General features: G+C 43.0%; 1 protein-coding gene across 4 annotated transcripts in view; it reads left to right on the forward strand.

Annotated features, from left to right (window-relative positions):
* Positions 1–20,726, forward strand: part of HERC2 (HECT and RLD domain containing E3 ubiquitin protein ligase 2) — a 201,984-nt gene that overhangs the window by 89,544 nt on the left and 91,714 nt on the right. For all 4 annotated transcript variants that reach the window (XM_053306133.1, XM_053306134.1, XM_053306136.1 and 1 more), the window contains exons 45-55: positions 174–316; positions 2,727–2,994; positions 4,246–4,388; positions 4,559–4,657; positions 6,633–6,801; positions 6,890–7,015; positions 10,255–10,363; positions 15,892–16,031; positions 18,158–18,348; positions 18,576–18,681; positions 19,061–19,152. In XM_053306133.1, the coding sequence (XP_053162108.1) occupies positions 174–316; positions 2,727–2,994; positions 4,246–4,388; positions 4,559–4,657; positions 6,633–6,801; positions 6,890–7,015; positions 10,255–10,363; positions 15,892–16,031; positions 18,158–18,348; positions 18,576–18,681; positions 19,061–19,152 (1,586 nt within the window). The remainder of the gene's footprint in view (positions 1–173; positions 317–2,726; positions 2,995–4,245; positions 4,389–4,558; positions 4,658–6,632; positions 6,802–6,889; positions 7,016–10,254; positions 10,364–15,891; positions 16,032–18,157; positions 18,349–18,575; positions 18,682–19,060; positions 19,153–20,726) is intronic.

The raw sequence follows: 20,726 nt of genomic DNA on the forward strand, positions 1-20,726 counted from the left end.
GTGAGGGTTAGAAGCAGGGTTACCCAGATTTGGACTACCAGGATTTGGGGCATTTTCTTGTGTGTTCATCCCTGGGTTAGAGCCAAATAACCTAGGAATAGCTGCTCATGTGAAGAGGATTACTGTTTTTGTGTGACTGTTCTTGTAACTAAAATTCATTTTTGTGGTTTAAGATGAGGGTGCAGTGGCATCACCTGATGTAGTAGATATGTCTCCTGAAGGACCTCAGCCTCCTATGATTCTTTTGCAACAATTACTGACTGCGGCAACACAGCCATCTCCTGTGAAGGCAATATTTGATAAGCAAGAACTTGAGGTAAAAACCTCACTTTGGGCCTATTTACGATTTTGTAGTTATTCGTAGAGGTTATCACTTAAAAAAAATCATAATGTAGAGTTTTTTAGTTTTAAGGACTGTTAAGTAGGGATATGCAGAATGTTCCAAGCTCAGAACATTTTTGCTCAAAATGGGCCATTGTGAGTCTTATGTTCTGAAACAGAATACCCTTCAAATGATTGACACATTCTGTCTGAACAACTGGCCGAGTCGGTTGTTCTGATGGAACAAGCCTTTTGTTTGAAAGGTGTTCGGTTTTGGAACAGAACACTCACTGTTGTGAATGAGATTGTTCTGAGTTCAGAACATTCTGCACATCCCTACTGTTGAGGCATATCATAATGCAGACAATTTAAAAGTTCATGTTGCTTTTACAATAGTATATCGTGTTCATCCTCACATTATGTATCTCCTAGCATGTTGTTATTTGCCACATCTTCCTAATAAATCACAGTTTGAGGATCTTGAAACAAACTGGTTCAAGCTTGAAACAAAATGATCCCGTTTTGAGTTGAAATGTTTTGATTGCCATTTTGGAGGCCTGGTCTACCGACTGGTTTTTAAACTTATTCCAGAATGAGAATAAGGTGTTCGTGCAGAAATGGGATTTAATAACTGCCAGATCCTTCCTCTTACAATATGCATGACCTGCCCTGTCTATACTGTGCTTTTTAAGTATCGCAAGATTGTTGTACAGTGATATTCTTTCACTGAGAAGTTTTTCTTATTTCATGTTTTGAAAGAAACATTGGTTTTTGTGTAGTGCATTAACTTCTGTTATTGTGTATTATAAGCCTCCACCCCAGACTTAGTGCATCAGCCCTCCTTGGAGGACTGGTCTACTCCCTGTGTAAGGTGGGTAGACCAGGCCTTTGCCCCAGATTTGGTGCGTCAGCCTGCCTCAGAGGACAGGTCTACCCAGTAGATCAGTCCTCTGAGGCGGGCCGATGCACCAAGTCTGGTTTGAGGCGTGGTCTACCTACTGACCCCAGTCGGTAGACGAGCCCTCCAAAATTGCACACAAAACATATCGACACAAAACGGGGTCATCATGTTTCAAACTTGGAACACTCGGAACAGCCCGTTTCGAGCTTGAAACATTTCACACATCCCTAGTTTTAAGATCGCTCAATCTATGTAGGTCTTGTTTAACTTCTCTCAGAGGTTTTTTAATGGTTATATTGAACAAAATGTACAGCTTTTTCATAATCCAAATTCTAAGATACCTAATTGGAGTATATCTCCAAGGGATCACACAACTTACTTTAATTTAAAAACCTGTTAAGGAGAGGGACCATCTTTCTGTGCTACAAGTCTTCAGCCTGATTCTGTTGCTCCAGGGGTCATGGGCTGCCTAGTCCTGTAGGTGGTGATAGTGGAAGTAGTGACAGATGGAACTGTCTGCTCCAGCTTCATTCTCTCCAGCCACCTCCTCCATTGTTGCTTTTTGAAATTGTAGTTGGATGTTTCTGTTGTTGAATAATTTAATCTTGAAGGGTTTTACTTTCAATAGCTTTTCTAGTTCTCTCCCTCTTTCTGTACATATGTATTCTCTCACCCCTTCTCTCCATCCTCCTTCACATTTCAGGATTGTACTGTATTGTAAAATTTAGCTTGTCTCTAAATAGGTATTTTGTAATTCACTATATGTATCCAAATATTATAACATTTGCTGCACTTGTACCTTATTTATCTTGGTCTTTCATCTATTCAGATAGAAGTCATTGCCTATCTAAACAAATTAAACTGGGGAAATGCTGGAATCTGAACATGAACTATTTGTATATTTCTTTAGGACGCTGATTTCATATTTAGCTTTGTGAATTCAACTATCTGGTATATTGGTTACAAAAGTTTCAGAGGCATAGCTGTGCTAGTCTTTTGCAGCCAAAACGGTGTCTTATGGCATCTTAAAAGACTAACAACTTAATTGTTGCGTGGGCTTTAGTAAGCAAGAGCCTACTTCATCAGATACACTTTATCTGCTTAGTTATTTGCTGAGGCTACATGTCAGGGGAAAAGCAGTGGACACCCAAGCTTTGAGCCTGTGTTCCATCTTGACAGTATCAGTAGCCAGGATCAGGGCTGGAATTGGAATCTGAAATGCAACAGGCAGGAGGTTCTAGTCTGTTGACCACACCAGGGCAAAAGATCATGTGCCTATTATTTTGGTGTGAACTATCCAGAGGCCTCAGACTGCTGCTAATCATAGAAGGTAATGTTGCTCATAAAATCTCACTACATTAGGCTCCAGTATCAGAGGCTCGTGTTTCTCAAGCCTTTCTCTCTCTCGATGTTTTGAATGTGCCTCAAGATATGTGGTTAAATAACATATATTGTACTCCTATCGTGCACTAAATGCATTAGATGTGTGCATGTCTTCTTGTAGGCTGCTGCACTGGCTGTGTGTCAGTATCTGGCTGTAGAGTCTGCACATCCTTCAACTCCGGTTTTTGAAGACTGTAGTTCAAGTGAGGCTACAACGCCCATTACAGTCCAGCATATCAGGCCTACAAAAGTGAAGAAGCGCAAAGTGTCCCCTATTCCACCACTTCCAATTGTAGTGCAACTTATGGAAATGGGATTCCCTAGGAAGAATATTGAGTTTGCACTGAAATCCCTTTCAGGAACATCTGGAAGTGCTTCTGGGTTACCAGGTACTAATATTTTGCTACCAAACAGGGAATTGGTGGCATCGTGCACTTGGCACTTGGAATCAGAATACTAGAGAGGTACACGTTAGGACCATGTATAATAGCGAGTCCATGATGGTTCAGAGAAAGTCTTGGGAGAGAAGTAGAATTTTTGAGGAGATAGAAATACCTTGATATTTAGAGAAAAAGAGGCTTAAGAACATGGAGGATAGTAGGGCTGTGCAGGTTGGAAACAGGGAATTTCCAATTTCTGAAATCCCAGTTACCACCACCAGGAGGAATCAGATCATGGGGCAAATGCACTGGTGGTGGTAGCCCTTTAATTGTCTGCCCAGTACTGGCAAAAGGGTGGCTGGGCAGCATAGTGAGTTTTGGGAGCTTTGAGGGTGTGGACAGGAAGTAATACAAGGCAGCCTGGGAAACCTGTGAACTTGCTGGGAGGATGTGTGGGCTTCTGGGGGATTAGAGTCCAACTCAGAACATCTCAAATGGGAGAATTTCTGAGCAGGACTACAATCCCCAGAAACCAGTGTGATCTCCCAGCAGCCACCTGGGCTTTCCAGGCTGCCCTGCATCATTTCTTGCCCTCACCCTCAAAGCTCCTGAAAAGCACTGTGCTGCCCAGCCACCCCCGCACCAGTGCTGGGTGGGCAGTTAGGGTCTCCACCGCCAGTGCACTTCTCGGGGTGCTTGCTCCACAATCTGATGCCTCCTGGTGTGGGAACTGGTATTTTGAACATTGAAAATCCCCTGTTTCCAGCCTGCATGGTAAGAGAGGGAAAAGGGAGCAGAGATCCAATTTAAGATAATCAACACAATGTTACTGGATATACCGTTGTAAACATAAGAGACACAAGTTTTAGGTGATTTTTGTTAAATAAAGGAAATTTTGAGTTAGGTATCTCCCAGATTGTGTGTTTGGGATAGATGCAACCTTGGGTATGTAAGGGGAGCCAACGGGATAAAGAATAGGAGCAGAGACAATTATAAGTGAAAAGAGACAGAGCTTCATCACACTCCTTGATATAGAATAGTGACTGAAAGGAAAGTTGTACTTAGAAATAACACATTGACAGAAGTTGTGAAGATGGGTGGAAAAGTGGAATTGAATAGTGTGAGTTTTTAATCCAGAATGATTTGTGACATCCAAAGTGATGGAAGTGGGTGGGCAAAGCCCCCAAACGGCAAACTTAACTTTTGTTGAACTTTGGGTTTAAATGAACAAGACTGATATCCATCTTTACTATGTTCTAGGGGTGGAAGCTTTGGTGGGCTGGCTTCTGGATCACCCTGATGTTCAAATTACTGACCTCTCAGATGCCGACACTGTATCGGATGAATATTCAGATGAAGAGGTGATAGAAGATGTGGAGGAAGCAGAAGCTGCGTATCCTGCAGTAAGTGCTAGGGATAAAGTCTTAAATTGTTTCGGATAGGTAGAGACCAGTATTTTGTATAAGTTTGTATAATTTGGAGTCAGGAAACAAGTCATATTCTGTCTGGGGAATATACAGAGCATTTTTTATTTCTAATTGGATGATAATAATTATGGGTGTGTGTTTTGTAGTCCACAGGTGCTGTTGTAACAGAAAGCCAAACTTACAAAAAAAGAGCTGATTTCTTAAGTAATGATGATTATGCTGTTTATGTGCGAGAAAACATTCAGGTAAGCTTGACTGTGAAACCTCGGGAAATACTGGAATTAGTGGAGGAGTGGAATTTCCTGCTTGGAAAGCATGATATTGAAGGAGTTTTAAATACTAAGTATAGATGCACATGGGGGAGTAGATAAATACAGAAGCTGCAAAATACTTTGATAACTGCAAAAAAGCTGCCTATTTAACCTCCCAGCTGTTACAGTCCATTGCTGCTTTGCTGTGTGCTGCTCTTGCTTTCCAGAGAAGGAACTAATGACTAGGGATGTGCACCGAACCGGCGGGGGTGGTGGTTGTTGGAGGGTGGATACCTTTTAAGGGCTGCGGAGAGTGCACTTACCCTCCACCTCCACCGTGTTGCCCCACCGTGTTTCCCCCACCAGTGCTGCAGTTTAAAAGGGCCTAGTGGGGCAGCAGTGTACCTCCCTGCCACCCTGTTGCCTCACTGAACTGGAAGTACCTGGCTCATGTGTGCACATCAGGCGCTTGCGCGCCGGGTATTTCCAGTCACTTCTGGTCCGAGGAGGCAACAGGGTGGCAGGGAGGTACGCTGCTGCACCGGTGGACCCTTTTAAACTGCATTGCTGGTGGGGGTGGGTAGGTGGGTAAGAGCACCCTCCACAGTCCTTAGAGGTATCTCCCCCCCACCTTCGAACTGGTCGAACCGCCGGTCTTTCGAACCTGTTTGGGGGCCCGTAAAAGGGCCTCCGAACAGGTTCGTGCACATCCCTTCTAATGATCCTTGTTTCGTGGTGACAGCAAGGGACTACTTCCTTATGCTACAGTCTGTTCTCAAACATATGAAGCAACGCCACCTTCTTAATTGGATTTTGAAGGCCATTGCTATAGAGTCTTCACAGTATGCATTGTACTTTAACTGGACAGCAAGCATAAATCCTCTTGAGCTGAGCACAAGTAAAAAGCAACCTGATTTTTGATGCTTTTAAAACATTTGTTTTAATGAGATTAACTTGACAGAGTTTAAATATAATTGTTAAACATATGTTGAATTGAGGACATTTCCCTCATAAGATCAGTTATGGGACTTTCCCCCTTTGTCCTCTGACATTTGGCTGAGTTCAGCTCACATACTGAAGCTCCATACTGGACCAATTCACATCATGCTTCAGTCGAATAACTGCCTGAGTTCTGTGTGCTGGATGCAGTGTTGGAATATTATCCTAGAGTCCATTGAGTGATGTTCACAATATTTCACCCCCAATTTTGAGTGGCAACGATTGAGTGGATCATTGGACTCTTACTTACACAGGCCTGAATTCAACATGAAATGCCAATGGCAGTGGGCAAGGTTGGCTTCATCCTGTGCTCTTACCCCACAGAGGCAATTAGAGCCTTGTATGAACCAACCTGTTTACTGCTTCACTTAACTATTTCTTTAGTCATGCATAAACCTTGGGTATGTAGCAGCTCCTGGTCTTGTGCGAGGCTTTCTGTAGTATTGTTGAATTCTTTGTGTTTGTATATGCAGGTGGGTGGGTTGATTTTAAAGGTGTATTATGTAGAATAATAATTATATATTTATTTCTCCTAGGCGTACCCGTGGCTAATCCCATATGTGGCAGCTCTCGCGAGAGTTCGCGAGCAGCTGCTGGACTAGCAACGGGTGCGGAGAGAAAAAATGGTGGCTGCTGGCGGGCCAGCGGGAGGGAACGGGGAGGGGGAGTGCCCACCACCAGGCTGGCCAAGAAGGAGAGCGCTTGCTGCCGGGCAGGCAAGGAAGGAGAGTGCCTGCTGCTGGGCCAACTGGCGTGGAGGGAAAGCACCCACTGGCTGGCCGGTGAGGAGGGAGAACGCTAGCCCCCCAGCTGTTGGGAAGGGATTATGTAATGATGGCAAGCTTCTCCTAAATAATAAGATTTCTCTTTAGATTTAGGGGAAGCCCTACTTATTGTGGGTAGATATTAACTGAAATGCTGGCTATTATTGAAACTTCACATGGTGGTATTAATTTCCCTTTTCCCCTAGGTGGGGATGATGGTTAGGTGCTGCAGGACGTATGAGGAAGTTTGTGAGGGCGATGTAGGCAAAGTGATTAAATTGGACCGTGATGGGCTGCATGATCTCAATGTGCAGTGTGACTGGCAACAAAAAGGTGGCACTTACTGGGTCAGATATATCCACGTTGAGCTTATAGGTGAGTTGAAAACTGAATTGATTGTTCTAATGGTATTTACCACGCATTCGTGTTCAGCAAATATATAATTGCTGCTGATGTTTTATAGGATTCCCACCGCAGAGCTCTCCCTCACATATAAAGATCGGTGACAAAGTGCGTGTAAAATCATCAGTAACCACACCCAAGTATAAGTGGGGATCTGTTACTCATAGGAGTGTAGGAGTTGTAAAAGGTAATGTGCATACATAAAATAAAATGTTGGTTTGCTGAGTTGTGCATAAGGATACTTTGTCATGTGTAGTAGCTATTTCTTGAGAAGCAGGTTTTGTGATGCTTGCAAAGTAATGGTCAACCATTTAGAATTTATTTCACATTCCTGTTTATGGGGACAACTTAAAGTGCTAACTTCAGCTTTGAAGCCCTGAATGGTTTGGTTTGGGGTCCAAGTATGTAAAGGACTGCAGGCTCCTGCTTCAACTCATCTTCACTAGAGGCCCTTCTGAAGGAGATTTTGCCTTAAGAAGTTAGGTGGTGGTGACCAGGGATAGAGCCTTGTCTGTGATGACACCTCAGCTGTGAAATGCACTTCTCTGGGAGGCTATATTAATAAGGTTAAGTCATGACAGAACAGTTATTAAAAGAACTGTCTAGGCTTTTAGCTTATCAACTGTTCTGATTGTGTGTTATCTATACACTTAGTTGTTGTTGTTCTGAGGTTGATTTTTCCCCCCTTTAGATTTTTTTGAAAATGGCTTACAGCCATAAAGTGTTTGGCTGTAAGCCCCCTTGAAAATTGTTGAAAATATTAAACAGAATAAGGTTTCTGGTGCTTGTTTTTAAAATTAATTTACTTAATTATAAGTAAAAATTTACTTATATAATACTTTGTCTAGATATACTTCAACTTTTTTTTTAACCAGAGTACAAAATTGCCTGCTTTGACAAAGTTATAGTACAGAGATTGATTTTTCTAATTTGATATTTTAGTTCATATCAAGGAATCACTTTAAAAAGATCATTACAGAGTTAAAACTGTAGGACGGGCCTTCTCTATTGCTGCCCCGAGGCTTTGGAATGTGCTCCCTGCTGAAATAAAGCCTCCCCATCTCTAACAGTTTTTAAAAGGCAGTCAAGACACATTTGTTCACCCAGGTTTTTAATCAGATACTGTTTTAATAGATGGTTTTTAATAGTTTTAATGCTTAAAATTTTAAATTGTTGTAATGTTTTAACCTTTTTACTAGTTGTTTTTATTGTTTTGTTGTAAACTGTCCAGACTTGCAGTATACAAAAATGTTCAGTAAAGTAAAATAAATAGATGAAATAATAGAAGTTAAGCTCTTCTAACTTGGCAGAGACATATTTTGAAGTGGTGCCTCTTAATAATAACTTGCTTAGCAGCAGGTGGGCAGGGGATAGCAACAGTTCCTATTCAGCCCAGCATAGTGGCTCTTCAAGTGACTGCTGTTGGTGTCTCCCTGGTATTTCTTTTTAGATTATTTGCTACTTTAGGACAGAGAACATTTTTTCTCATTCCTTTTGTTATGTAAATCACTTTGGGTTTAGTTATAAAGTGGTGTATAAATATTGTTTATATTTTTAAATCAGCCAAGCAAGTAGAGCCTTTTGGTGTGAATAGTCATTTCTCAGTTGTCAATCATGAGACATTCCAGTGACTGCCTGGAAAAGGAACTCTTTCCAGAAGCTGGAGATGTTTCACCTGTAAGGCCTTGAGAGCAGCCTCCACGGGTCCCTACAGCATATGAGAGAGAAGACACTCACAACAATCCTCCATCTTCAGAAATACAGGGAGAGGGCAGGGATTCTGAAACAAATGTCTCCTCACTGGAGCATGCCTGCTCTAGCCAATTCTGCCGCCCTATGGGGGAGGGTGTATTCTCCTTCGTCAAATGAAAACAGATTCCCTGTTCCACCCATGCTTTTAACATCTACATGAAACCGCTGAGAGAGATCATCAGGGGATTTGGAGCTGGGTGTTATCAGTATGCTGACGACACCCAGATCTACTTCTCCATGTAAACTTCTTCAGGTGATGGCATATCCTCTCTAAATGCCTGCCTGGAAGCAGTAATGGGCTGGATGAGGGAGAATAAACGGAAGCTGAATCTAGATAAGACGGAGGTACTTATTGTGCGGGGTCAGAGCTTCAGAGATGATTTGATTTACCTGTTCTGGATGGGGTCACACTTCCCCAAAAGGAACAGGTTTGCAGTCTGGGAGTACTCCTGGATCCACACCTCTCCTTGGTTTCTCAGGTTGAGGTGGTGGCCAGGGGTGCTTTCTATCAGCTCCGGCTGGTACACCAGCTGCTTCCGTTTCTCAAGATCAGTGACCTCAAAACAGTGGTACATTTGTTGGTAACCTCCAGACTGGACTCCTGTAATGCGCTCTACGTGGGGCTGCCTTTGTACGTAGTCCGGAAACTTCAGTTGGTTCAGAATGCGGCAGCCAGGTTGGTCTCTGGGTCATCTCGGAGAGACCACATTACTCCTTTGCTGATGGAGTTACAGTGGCTGCCGATAGGTTTCCGGGCAAAATACAAAGTGCTAGTTATAACTTATAAAGCCCTAAATGGCTTTGGTCCTGGGTATTTAAGAGAGCGTCTTCTTCACTACGAACCCCACCGCCCATTGAGGTCAACTGAGGAGGTCCGTCTCCAGTTACCGCTAACTCGTTTGGTGGTCACACAGACCTTCTCGGCTGCTGCCCTGAGATTGTGGAATGCGCTCCCTGCTGAGTTACGATCCTCCCCATCTCTGGCTATTTTTTAAAAAAATTTGAAAACGCTTTTTTTTTTAAACCCAAGCCTTCTCAGGTTTTTAATTTAACTTTTATATGTGTTATATGTTTAACTGCTTTAACTTTTTAATGTGTTTTAATTGTTGTTAGCCGCCCAGAGACGTACGTTTGGGTGGGGCATAAATCTAATAAATAAATAAATAAATAAATAAATAAATAGTACAGTCCTTAGCTTCATCATGTGAACCTCTGAATGTATTTGTCCAAGTGGGGAGCACTTGCTTGTTAGACCTTCACTTTGATGTATCCAGGGAGATTTTGACATGAGCAACTTTCAAAAAGTGGTCCACTCCATGCATCTTGAAGCAATACGTTTACAAGGAGTACAACAGCATGCTCGCTTAACATTTTAAACTGTTTTATTTTCAAGAGAAAGTGATTGCTAATTCCACTTGTTAGATGTTGAGTTATTCAGTGTTAATACTTAAATATTTGATGCAAATTACAAAAATCTCTGCATTTCACTTGCCCAGATTAAACAATGAACAAAAATGTAATCTTTTCAAATTTTGAAAACCATTATACAATTTAAAACATTGCATTTCTGGTTTTATAAGTCCCAAATATCAATCTTGGAAAAGATTTACCTGTATATGTCTCTGTGTAGGTACTTCAGAGTTAACTGCAGCATTCTCATTTTCTTTGTCATAGCTTTTAGTGCCAATGGTAAGGATGTCATTGTTGACTTCCCTCAGCAGTCACACTGGACTGGATTATTGTCAGAAATGGAACTGGTCCCCAGTATTCATCCAGGGGTTACGTAAGTTGTAATATTTTCTTTTAGTAATTTTACTGAATACTACATCTTCCTTTTATATTGGTATTGTAGAGGTATTTATTTTAGAGTTCTTGCATCTGAGTTGTTGAGTCTAGGCACCATAAAGTGGCTAGCAAGAGAAAAGTTGAAAATGTCACATGAAATAAATCTATCAAGTTGCTTGATACTGAATCAGTCCATCTAGCTCAGTCTTTTGGACACTGATTAGCAGCAGATCTTCACTATTTCAGACAGAGGTGTTTCCCAAGCTATCTGAATTACCAGGGATTGAACCTGTGGCAGGTAGCTGGCAACACTCCCTAGGGGGCACAAGTCCAAAGCCAGAATTGGGAGGAGGAGGAGCAGCTCATATTGGGGTGAAGCCAGGCAGTCAGAGATGTGCACGAATCTTATTTTGTGGTTTGTTTAGAGCTCAAATCGAATAGCAAAATAATTGAATAGATTAATCGAAACAGCCGCCAGCTGCTTTGACAAATCAGCTCAAATCAATTCAAGTGATTATTGTGATTCAGCCATAGGGAACAATGGGGCACTCTAATCACCCCTTTGGTGTTCCTAAGACCTGCCCATGAGGAACAAAGTGGGTTGGGTGGCAGGGTATGATGGGTGTCACCTATCACCCAACCCACAAAAGAAAATCAGCAAGCAGACAATTAAAAAACAAACAAACCAAAACCAAACACCTTTCCCCAAAACCCCAATAGGATCCTATGAGGGGTTTGGGGGGGGGAAAGGTTAAATTTTTGAAAAATCAACCACTTATCCATTTGTTTTGTGGGTTGGGTGGTAGGTGGTAGGTAACACCCATCATGCTGCACCACCCAGCCTACTTTGGTGTCTGCAGGGCCTACCCATGGGAAACTGTGGGTTTATTAGAGTTCCCCATTCCCTTATGCCTGAAACAGAGTGCACAAATCTTGGCCAAAAAGGAACCACTGACCTAGAATCCACTGCCAGTCAAAGTAAGGGTGTGCACTAATCAGATTCTAGGGATGAGCCAGAAGCATTTTGGTGCCTCCTTTGGAGATGCACCAAAACACTTTGGCTCCCTTAAGCTAAGCAGGATCTGCCCTGGTTGCATACGAAAGGGAAACTAGAAGTGTGAGCGCTGTAAGATATTCCTCTCAGGGGATGGAGCTGCTCTGGGAAGAGCATCTAGGCTCCAAGTTCTTTCCCTGGCATCACCAAGATAGGGCTGAGAGAGATTTCTGCCTGCAACCTTGGAGAAGCCGCTGCCAGTCTGTGTAGACAATACTGAGCGAGATGGACCTGTGGTCTGACTCAGTATATGGCAGCTTCCTATGTTCCTGCTTACCCAGCCAAATTGTGCTCTCCATCCTCCCCAATCCCTGTTGGCAGTGCAACACTGCCCCCACCCCCCGACTGTGACTGAGGAGTAGCAGGAACTTCTCAGCTGCTGTCGCCCACTTTGACCAGCAGCATGAACACCTTTGGATAACAGTGAAATCATTTAATAAAGAGCCTTAGCTAAAATATCAGTGCAAACAGTATCTATAAAAACAGTAAATAAAGTTAAGGAACATGTATACCAATCAAAAACAGAAGTTAAAAAAAATTCTATGTAGTATACGTTCAAAAATAGACTTCACTACTGGAGTCTTCAAAGTAAATGTAAAGAAAGTGCTGCAACTTGCAAAACAGTCACTAATGAGACTTTCTTCTAGGTTTCTAAATTTCTACTTTAAATAGATGGAAAAACCAACAGTTTTAAATGAGGTGGAAATGCAAGCTTTGTGTCTTGTAGAGAATTGAAATTCGTCACAAAACGTACAAGGAAAACATTCTTCCAGTCTGTGTTCTCTCTAACAGGGATTCCCAGATGTTGTTAACTACAACTCCCATAATCTCCAGCCAAAGGCAGCTAGGAATACTGGGAGTTGTAGTCAACAACATCTGGGAATCCCTGTTAGAGGGAACACTGCTTTCAGTACTTTTCTAATGTTGCCAGAAGGGTTTGGGCCACGGCAAGGCCTTCTTCAGCAGTGTTACTTCAATAGATGAATCATTGTGATTTCCAAAGCATATTGAGCCAGGTGTTTTATTCCTATTCTCGGTAGCAGACAAGAACTAACAGCCATTTGAGTAAGATATCAGAAGTAATAAGATGATCTGGATCGTGATCCGTTGTAATATTAAGGAATGGGTTCTGTGCCTGCGCAGGGACCTCGCGGGCTGATTGAGTAGCTCCAAATGACGCCCCACCCTGCCTGCACTTGCTATGCTGAGTTTGTTAAGAGTGGCGGTTTGGGCATCTCTCCTTCAGTTTCTCTTTGACCACCTAAGCGTTCAAACCTCATAGTGATAGCTCCTCGGATTTTGCTTATTCTGACTATTTTTGACGTGGACTGGAAAATGGACTTCTTTTGCTGAACGATTTTATTGGTAGTGATAATTGGGTTAGACCTTGGAATGATAAATGGACTTTCTTTGTAAAACGGACTCAAACTTGATGAACGGAAACTTGTTTACTTTGGACTTGACCTAGGAACGGACATCGGAATTGCTTTGTGTTACGATTAGGGCATAAAGATAACAGCTCTCCCTCCACAATGGAGGTGAAAAATACCTTCAAACGCTTTGTGAAATGCCGGGCTAAACTACCGTCGACTGACCACCACGATGCATGCTTGATGTGCCTAGGAGAAGAGCACAATACAGCAGCATGTAAAGTTTGTTGCTCTTTCTCTAAGCAAACCAGACAGAATCGGGCTCTTTGTCTCCGGGCGGCGCTGTATGATGAAGCACTCTGCCCGTCAACTCCACGTCCAACTCGCCCAGGCTCCCCATCGATGTCGAATGCCCACTCAACTTCGATGACATCAGGATCCCACTCGGTGTCAATGGCTGAGCCGAGTGACTGCGGACCTGCACTCCAGCAGTCTAAAACTGCGCAGTCTAGCTCTAAGTCTGGAGATGGAGTTCTTAAAAAAGCTGAAGGATGTCTCCAAAGAGGAGCATAGGCACAAAGGGTGAAAGCAACAGCGTGCGTCTGAGAGTAACTTCGACGATGCTGCTGAGCCACTGGTCACAAAACACCATACACCTTCTCTAGCGTTGATGCAAACATATGGTGGTGGTTCCGATGACTCGCTTCCGATTCCAGCTTCATGGAGCCCATGTGCCTCGGCCTTGATATCGACGCAGAGGATCCAGACTTCTATATTGTCTGCAATGGCAGCAGTGGGGCATGCGAATGCCTCACCTTCAGCGTTTTAGTCAGCAGCACCAGCCCCTTCGACAACGTTAGCAGTGTGTTTGACATCTGGAATGCAGTTGACATCGGCAGCGAAAATGGTGCATTTGTTATCTCCGGTGCGCACCCCAGTTCAATCTCCCTCGACACCGAGAACCCCAAGACTGCAGGCGCATGAGGAACTGCGCACAGATGAATACAGTCAACACCACGGTTCTTCAACTACTTTACAAGACCTATTGGACTCGACATCGAGTACACCTTCTGGATTGACATACCATGGATTCTTAAGCACGGGACTCGACGTTGAGCCGGAAGAAGAAGAGCCCACCCACCCACCCAAGACGCCATCCTTGTCTCCCTTAAGAATCCAAACTTCAGGTGTTTCTACAATACAGATCTCAGTCTTGAGGGCGTCAACATCGACACAACACTTGAGGACTCAAGGTGTGTGCTTGCACCATCACAACCAGCTCACTCCTGTGGCTTTCGCCACATGCCTCCTGATGACCACGCAGGTTATTTGCGGTGGAAAGTGCAACAGCTGCCTAATGATGAACACTCCAGTCAAGGGCAACTAGGAGATCTTCACCTCTTTCATCGTCAAGAGCCACAATCGGTACCTCAGCCACAAGATCCTGCCGCACGTTTAGTTACAGCGCCTCTGCAGGCGCCAAGTGCTCAGACCTTTCCTGCTGTCTCGGTTCCATCAGAGAAACTGGCAGGAAAGAGGAAGAGGAAGTCTACCCCGCCGCCTTCAGAACCACCCTCCTCACCTGATGTGTGCTCTGCATAAGATGTCACTTCTGAAGGCTCTGATTCTGATGATGTCAGTCGCAGATCGGATCCTCCATCAGATGTGCCTCCACGGCTTTCTACTTCCTCAAATGAAGAATTAAAGGCATATCATGCCCTTATTAGAGATATTGCAGAGGCTCTGGGAATGGATCTCAAATCCCCAGACACAGATGCTGTTGACCCCATCTACAACATGATGGGGAAGTCCAAGATGTCTCACCCAGTTGCTCCTACAATGATCCCAGCAATTACCAAAGCAGCCAAAACTGCTTGGGAATCCCTACAAGTCTCAGCTCCCACTTTGAAGAGGGCGGGGTGGGGCGTCATGACTCAATAAGCCAACGAGGTCCCTGCGCAGGCGCAGAACCCATTCCTTATTACAACAGATCACGATTCAGATAAACAGGTTGCTTATCTGTAACTCATGATCTGGAAGTGATCCGTTGTAGTCATAAGTCCCTATCGAACCATCCCCGCTGCAGTGAGAGGCAGTGATGGTGACAATACCAGTAACATTACCTGGGACTTGCAGATCGTTGACATTGGCGGTCTGTGAGAAACTGAAGGAGAGATGCCCCAACCGCCACTCTTAACAAACTCAGCACAGCATGTGCAGGCGGAGTGGGGGGTCATGAGGAGCTATTCAATCAGCCTGCGAGGTCCCTGTGCAGGTGCAGAACCCATTCCTTATTACTACAATGGATCACTTCCAGATCATGAGTTACAGGTAAGCAACCTGTTTTTGGAAACCGTACAAACCAGAAGGAAGTGAGAAGTCAGGAACACAGCAAGGGTCAGAGCCGATAAGTCACCAGGAGCCAGGGATCATGCAGGAGTAGGAAGTCAGGAACATGCCATAGGTCAGAGCCAAGCAGTCACCAGAAGCCAAGCAGGAGCTGGAAATTGGGAGCAGACTAGAAGTCATAAGAGATGTGCATCGGACTGAGGAACCTTGATACTGAGGCAGTGAGTGCTCCTGACAAGAAGTCTGTTGTACTCTTTGTGTCCTTAGTGGATCCAATGACAGGCCCACATGGGCAGAGATAGCAAAGAGCCTGAAGGCTGGGAGAAGCAGGAATGTCCCAGATTCTTACTGGAGGCAATAGCAAGTGTGAAGTCTGATGCCAGCATTCCTGACAATCTGACATCATCTGCATGCAAAGCATATGCTCTAACACTGAGCTACAGCTCCTCCCTAAAACAAATAGTTAATAAAACAATATCAAACCCCTGGCCAGTAGCTAAAAGTCAACAAAAAACAAACTTAGCCGAAATATACTTCAGCAAAATCAGAATAGCCTAGTACTACCTCATCAGAAGTTGTTTTCCATATAAAACTTTGCTTGATTTACGACCCCCACATGAAGTAGCAATAGCTGAGGACATGAAAGAGGCTCAAATACAGAAAACCTTGTAGTAAACTGTATCAAACGATAATTTTTATGTATTAAATATTTTGTGAATTGAGTACTATAGTTGCTTTTCCCCCCACTATTAGGTGTGATGGCTGCCAGATGTTTCCCATCAATGGACCTAGATTTAAATGCAGAAACTGTGATGACTTTGATTTTTGTGAAACTTGTTTCAAAACCAGGAAACATAACACACGACATACTTTTGGCAGAATAAATGAGCCAGGTATATTTTGGTTATTGTTTTAACTAAAATTGCTGTTTCATGAGATTGTTATTATTTATTATTAAAAATTTTATACCGCCCTTCCAAAAGGCTCAGAGCGGTTTACATTATGCTGCGTATGTACTGCACTTTTAAGTGGACAAAAAGATAAATGTATGAAAATAGCAGAACTCTACGCTCACTCTCTCTCTATTCATTCATTCATACACACACACACACACACACACACGCACACACACACCTCTCTTTATCTGTGGTTTTGGTATCTGTGATTTTGCGTATCCGAGGCTGGGAAAATGACACCTGAAGTTGACATACATGGACTCCCCTCCAAAACCCCACATTAACCTCACGTGTCTATGGGGGTGGCCAGAAATGATCTCGGAGGTCATTTCTGGTAGCCATTTTAGCAGTCGGAGCCACAGAATGGCTCCCATCAAAAAACAAACAAAAAAGCCGTGATTTTCAGCCATTTTAGGGCACAGCATTACTTGGGAGGGGGGAGCAGCAGAGCAAGGTAAGACACTCTCCCCTATGAAAATCAAGCAAATTTTGGCTGATTTTTGGCCATTTTATGGCTATTTGGGGGTCACAGTGCAACTTGGGGGGAGTGGCAGAGACTGCTAAGGAGCTCTCCCTTGCAAAAATCAGCTGGTTTTCGGCCAAAAATGGCCGACTGGGAACCTAACTCCCATGATCCCATAGGAATCAATGCTTCTTTATTCAGTTTCCATATCCCCGGCACAGCTGTGGAATGGAACCCCCATGAATATTGAAGTGAAGCTGGAGGCGGGAGGGAGAGAGAGAGAAGGGAGGGGAGAGAGAACTCCTCTTTAACAAACTTTACTGTCGCATGCAGAATTTTCTCATACACCAAGCTGTAAGATGAGCTTTCTTAATTCAGAAATTGTAATGTAGGGCTGACTCCAGGGGTGGACAGATTGGGCATTGGCCCAGGCCTGTCAAAAGACTCATGACTGACCTCTGATGACCAGTTAGAGGATGATGGAAGGTGGAAGTGTAAGAGACCACACACTGCTACCTTCTCTCCCCTTCGCATTGGCCAATGTGCTTTCTTTCAGAGGCCCTTGTGATAATGCAGAGGCCTTGTCAAGCAAGCCAATTGGCTAATGGGAAGGGGGGGAGGAGGAGTCATTGCTGCAGAGTTGTTCTGTGCAGTGCCTTCTTCCTTGCCTCACTCCCCATTGTCAAAAGGGGAAATGCAGCAGCTTAGAAGAGGAGCTGTTAGAACTGTTTTGCGGGGAGGGGGTGTCTGACACTCACAGACTTAAGGGTTTATGCCGATTTGGAGCTGTTGCTGCTTTAACCTTACAAAAGTAATTGATTCAATGCCACCCCTAGTATTGCTCCTAAAGACTGAATTAGTATTTAATCTTTGAAACCTTACCCTCTCTCAGCAATGCATTTATAATATTAATTAGGCCACCTCCAGCAGTCTTCCTCCTAGATAATTGTTCTATAATAATTGTTCTTAAATAGATTGATTTGTGGGTTTTATTTTTATCGTTGTGCACCACCCAGAGCCGTTTGGATGGAGTGGTATATAAATGTAATAAATAAGTAAATAAATACTAGATTTTTGGACTTTTACAGGATCTAACAGCCTTTTCAAGTGGACCATCCTAATAGGTCCCCCACCCCTGCAGAGGTGGATTGTGGCTGTGAAACCAACCTTAAGTATCAACTAAACATTTTGATAGACCTGTTTTTCTTTGGTACTAAAGCAGCAGCAAAGTAGAAAATATTTGACTTAATATTCTCCTCAGTTTAGTTGTTGAATATGCTACTAAATTTAAAATTTAAGAATTTTTAAAAATTCTTACAAAACCCTCCAGTTACAAAGAAACACAACCCTCTTAGCTTTCAGCCAAAGGGAGATATTTTTATGTTAAGCATTCTCTCCTTACTGGTTATTCACCCACAGCTGCTGTTGGGAGACCTTATTCGCTGAGAGTTCTAAAGAATGGAATTGGCTTGAGGAATTGTTTCAATAGAGGGGATAGGTCAATATAATCCATTGGTTACTGAATTTGAAAACTTGCTTTTGAATGATCACTGAGAAGTATAGATGTTTTCATGTTTGCAACACTAATTCCTTACAATAGGTCAATCTCCAGTATTTTGTGGTCGTTCTGGAAAGCAGTTGAAGAGACGTCACAGTAGCCAGCGAGGAATGTTACTGGATGATTGGTCAAGAATTGTTAAAAATTTGAATGTGTCATCTTCTGTGAATCAGGCCTCACGTTTGATTAATGGTGGTGAACAATGCTGGCAGTCTTCAGGTTCCCAAGGAAAGGTAAGTTCTTTAATTTTCTGCAAGCTCACTTCACTTTTATATGTAATTATCTCACCATTCATTCAAAATATATACAGCTGTAGATTTTAAAAAATGTATATAGTGTTTAATTCCATCCAATATGCAGTTATTGAATTCTAAGAAGGAATACATTATTCACATGTAACTGTAGATCATATGATGTCCTCAAGAGTATTTTAAATAATGGACTTGGATATATTTTCTAGCACTGGATTCGACTCGAGATTTTTGCTGATGTCCTAATACACCGACTGAAAATGATAGTGGATCCTGCAGACAGCAGCTACATGCCCTCTTTGGTGGTGGTTTCAGGTATTATTATTATTATTATTACATTTATATCCCGCTCTTCCTCCAAGGAGCCTAGAGCGGTGTACTACATGCTTGAGTTTCTCTTTCACAACAACCCTGTGAAGTAGGTTAGGCTGAGAGAGAAGTGACTGGCCCAGAGTCACCCAGCTAGTTTTATGGCTGAATGGGGATTTGAACTCGGGTCTCCCCGGTCCTAGTCCAGCACTCTAACCACTACACCACGCTGGCTCTCAGGTATGACAGTTAATAGAGAGAAAGTCAGTCTCATTACTGCTCATGCTCATAACCTGTTTTGTTTTTCCCATCATATGGTAGTACTGAAAATCCTCTGGCCACATAAAATTAATTTTACATGAATTTATATAATTTTGTTGTATAGGTGGGAGTTCTTTAAATAATCTCATTGAGCTGAAGACAATCAACATTAATCCAACAGACACTACAGTTCCTCTCCTTGGCGATTGCACAGAGGTAGGTAGCTGTTGTGAAGAAAGTTCCGTAGAAGATGCATTTCTTCTGTTTCTGTCTGCTTCTAATATCGCTTTATCTAACACAGTAGGAAGCTGGAATGAGTTCCAGTTAGACCTGCAGAGGAGCTAATAAGTGTTGTTTCTCATTTTCCTAGAAGAACACATGGGAAGTGCCAGCCCCAGAACAGAGGCAGTTTCTGTCTTAGGGATTTTATTTTTATTTATTTATTGAATAAAGTTCTATACTGCCTCATACTGAAGTCCCTGGATGGTTCACAATCTAAAAATAACCATTAAAACATACACACTATTAAAACAATTTTTAAAATACAAATAAAAACTCAAAAACCCAAAGCTTTAAAAGTATAAACTAAAAGCCTGCCTAAACAAGTATGTTTTCAGGTCCTTCTTAAAAACATTTAGAAGGGGAAATGCTAGTTTCATTAGGAAGCACATTCCAGGGTCCCAGGGCAATTCTAGAAAAGATGAAGAAAAACGAGAAGCACCAAATACAGTTGCAAATGAAGAGACAAAAGTTCCACGGTGCTGTAAACTTATTTATTTGAGCCCAACGCGTTTTAGCCAAAGCCTTCTTCAGAGGCAAAATCTTATACAATGTAATCCTGTTAAAAAAAAACACCCTTCTTCAAAAACAGGAAACCATATCTTGGACTACCAAAGTTGATGGAGCACATTTGCTGCTATCTCACATTAGAAAGATAGCAGCAAATGTGCTCCATCAACTTTGGTAGTCCAAGATATGGTTTCCTGTTTTTGAAGAAGGGTTTTTTTTTAACAGGATTACATTGTATAAGATTTCGCCTCTGAAGAAGGCTTTGGCTAAAACGCGTTGGGCTCAAATAAATAAGTTTACAGCACCGTGGAACTTTTGTCTCTTCATTTGCAACTCTAGAAAAGGCCCGGTTCTGAGTCGCCACCAATCAAGCTAGTGGCAACTGCAACTGGACCTCCCCAGCAGTGTTCCTTCTAATCGTTTTCTTATGGGTGCAGAATGAGTTTTGTTCTGGGCAGCAGTATCAAGACAGTGTGTGCGCACGTGCATTCAGAATGGGGTCTTCATGATTTAACCTGAGTGGGTTATAAAATTAACTGAGCGGACAGAAAACAAATGAGTGCACACACATTCGCATGCTTTAGAGGGAACACTGCTCCCCAGATTATCTTTATAGGCCACAGGGTTGATGAAGAAGAAGGCATTCTCTTGAAAAAGGGATGTGCAGGATGTTCTGATTTTGGAGTGGGCAGTTTTGAGTGTTCCGAGCTTGGAACAGAACACCCCTCATTTCAGAAGCCTGTTCCGAACCTGAAACGTAACAAGCCTATTCTGTTCAGAATATTCTGAGTGTGCAGTGCTAGGGGTGGGGGCTTGTTGAGAGAGGTATCTTTTAACATTAAATTAATCCAAGCTCTCATACTAGCTTGGGTCAGCACTGCAAACCACCGCTGTGGTGCTCTGGCTGGTATCCCGTGTGTCAGTGCATCTCTGGAGCTCACCTGATCTCGGTGTATGTGCGGAGATGCACCACCACTGTGTGGGCTGCCGACTGGAGTTGG

This window comes from Hemicordylus capensis, chromosome 3, assembly GCF_027244095.1.
Source record: "Hemicordylus capensis ecotype Gifberg chromosome 3, rHemCap1.1.pri, whole genome shotgun sequence".
NCBI classification, from domain to species: Eukaryota; Metazoa; Chordata; class Lepidosauria; order Squamata; family Cordylidae; genus Hemicordylus; species Hemicordylus capensis.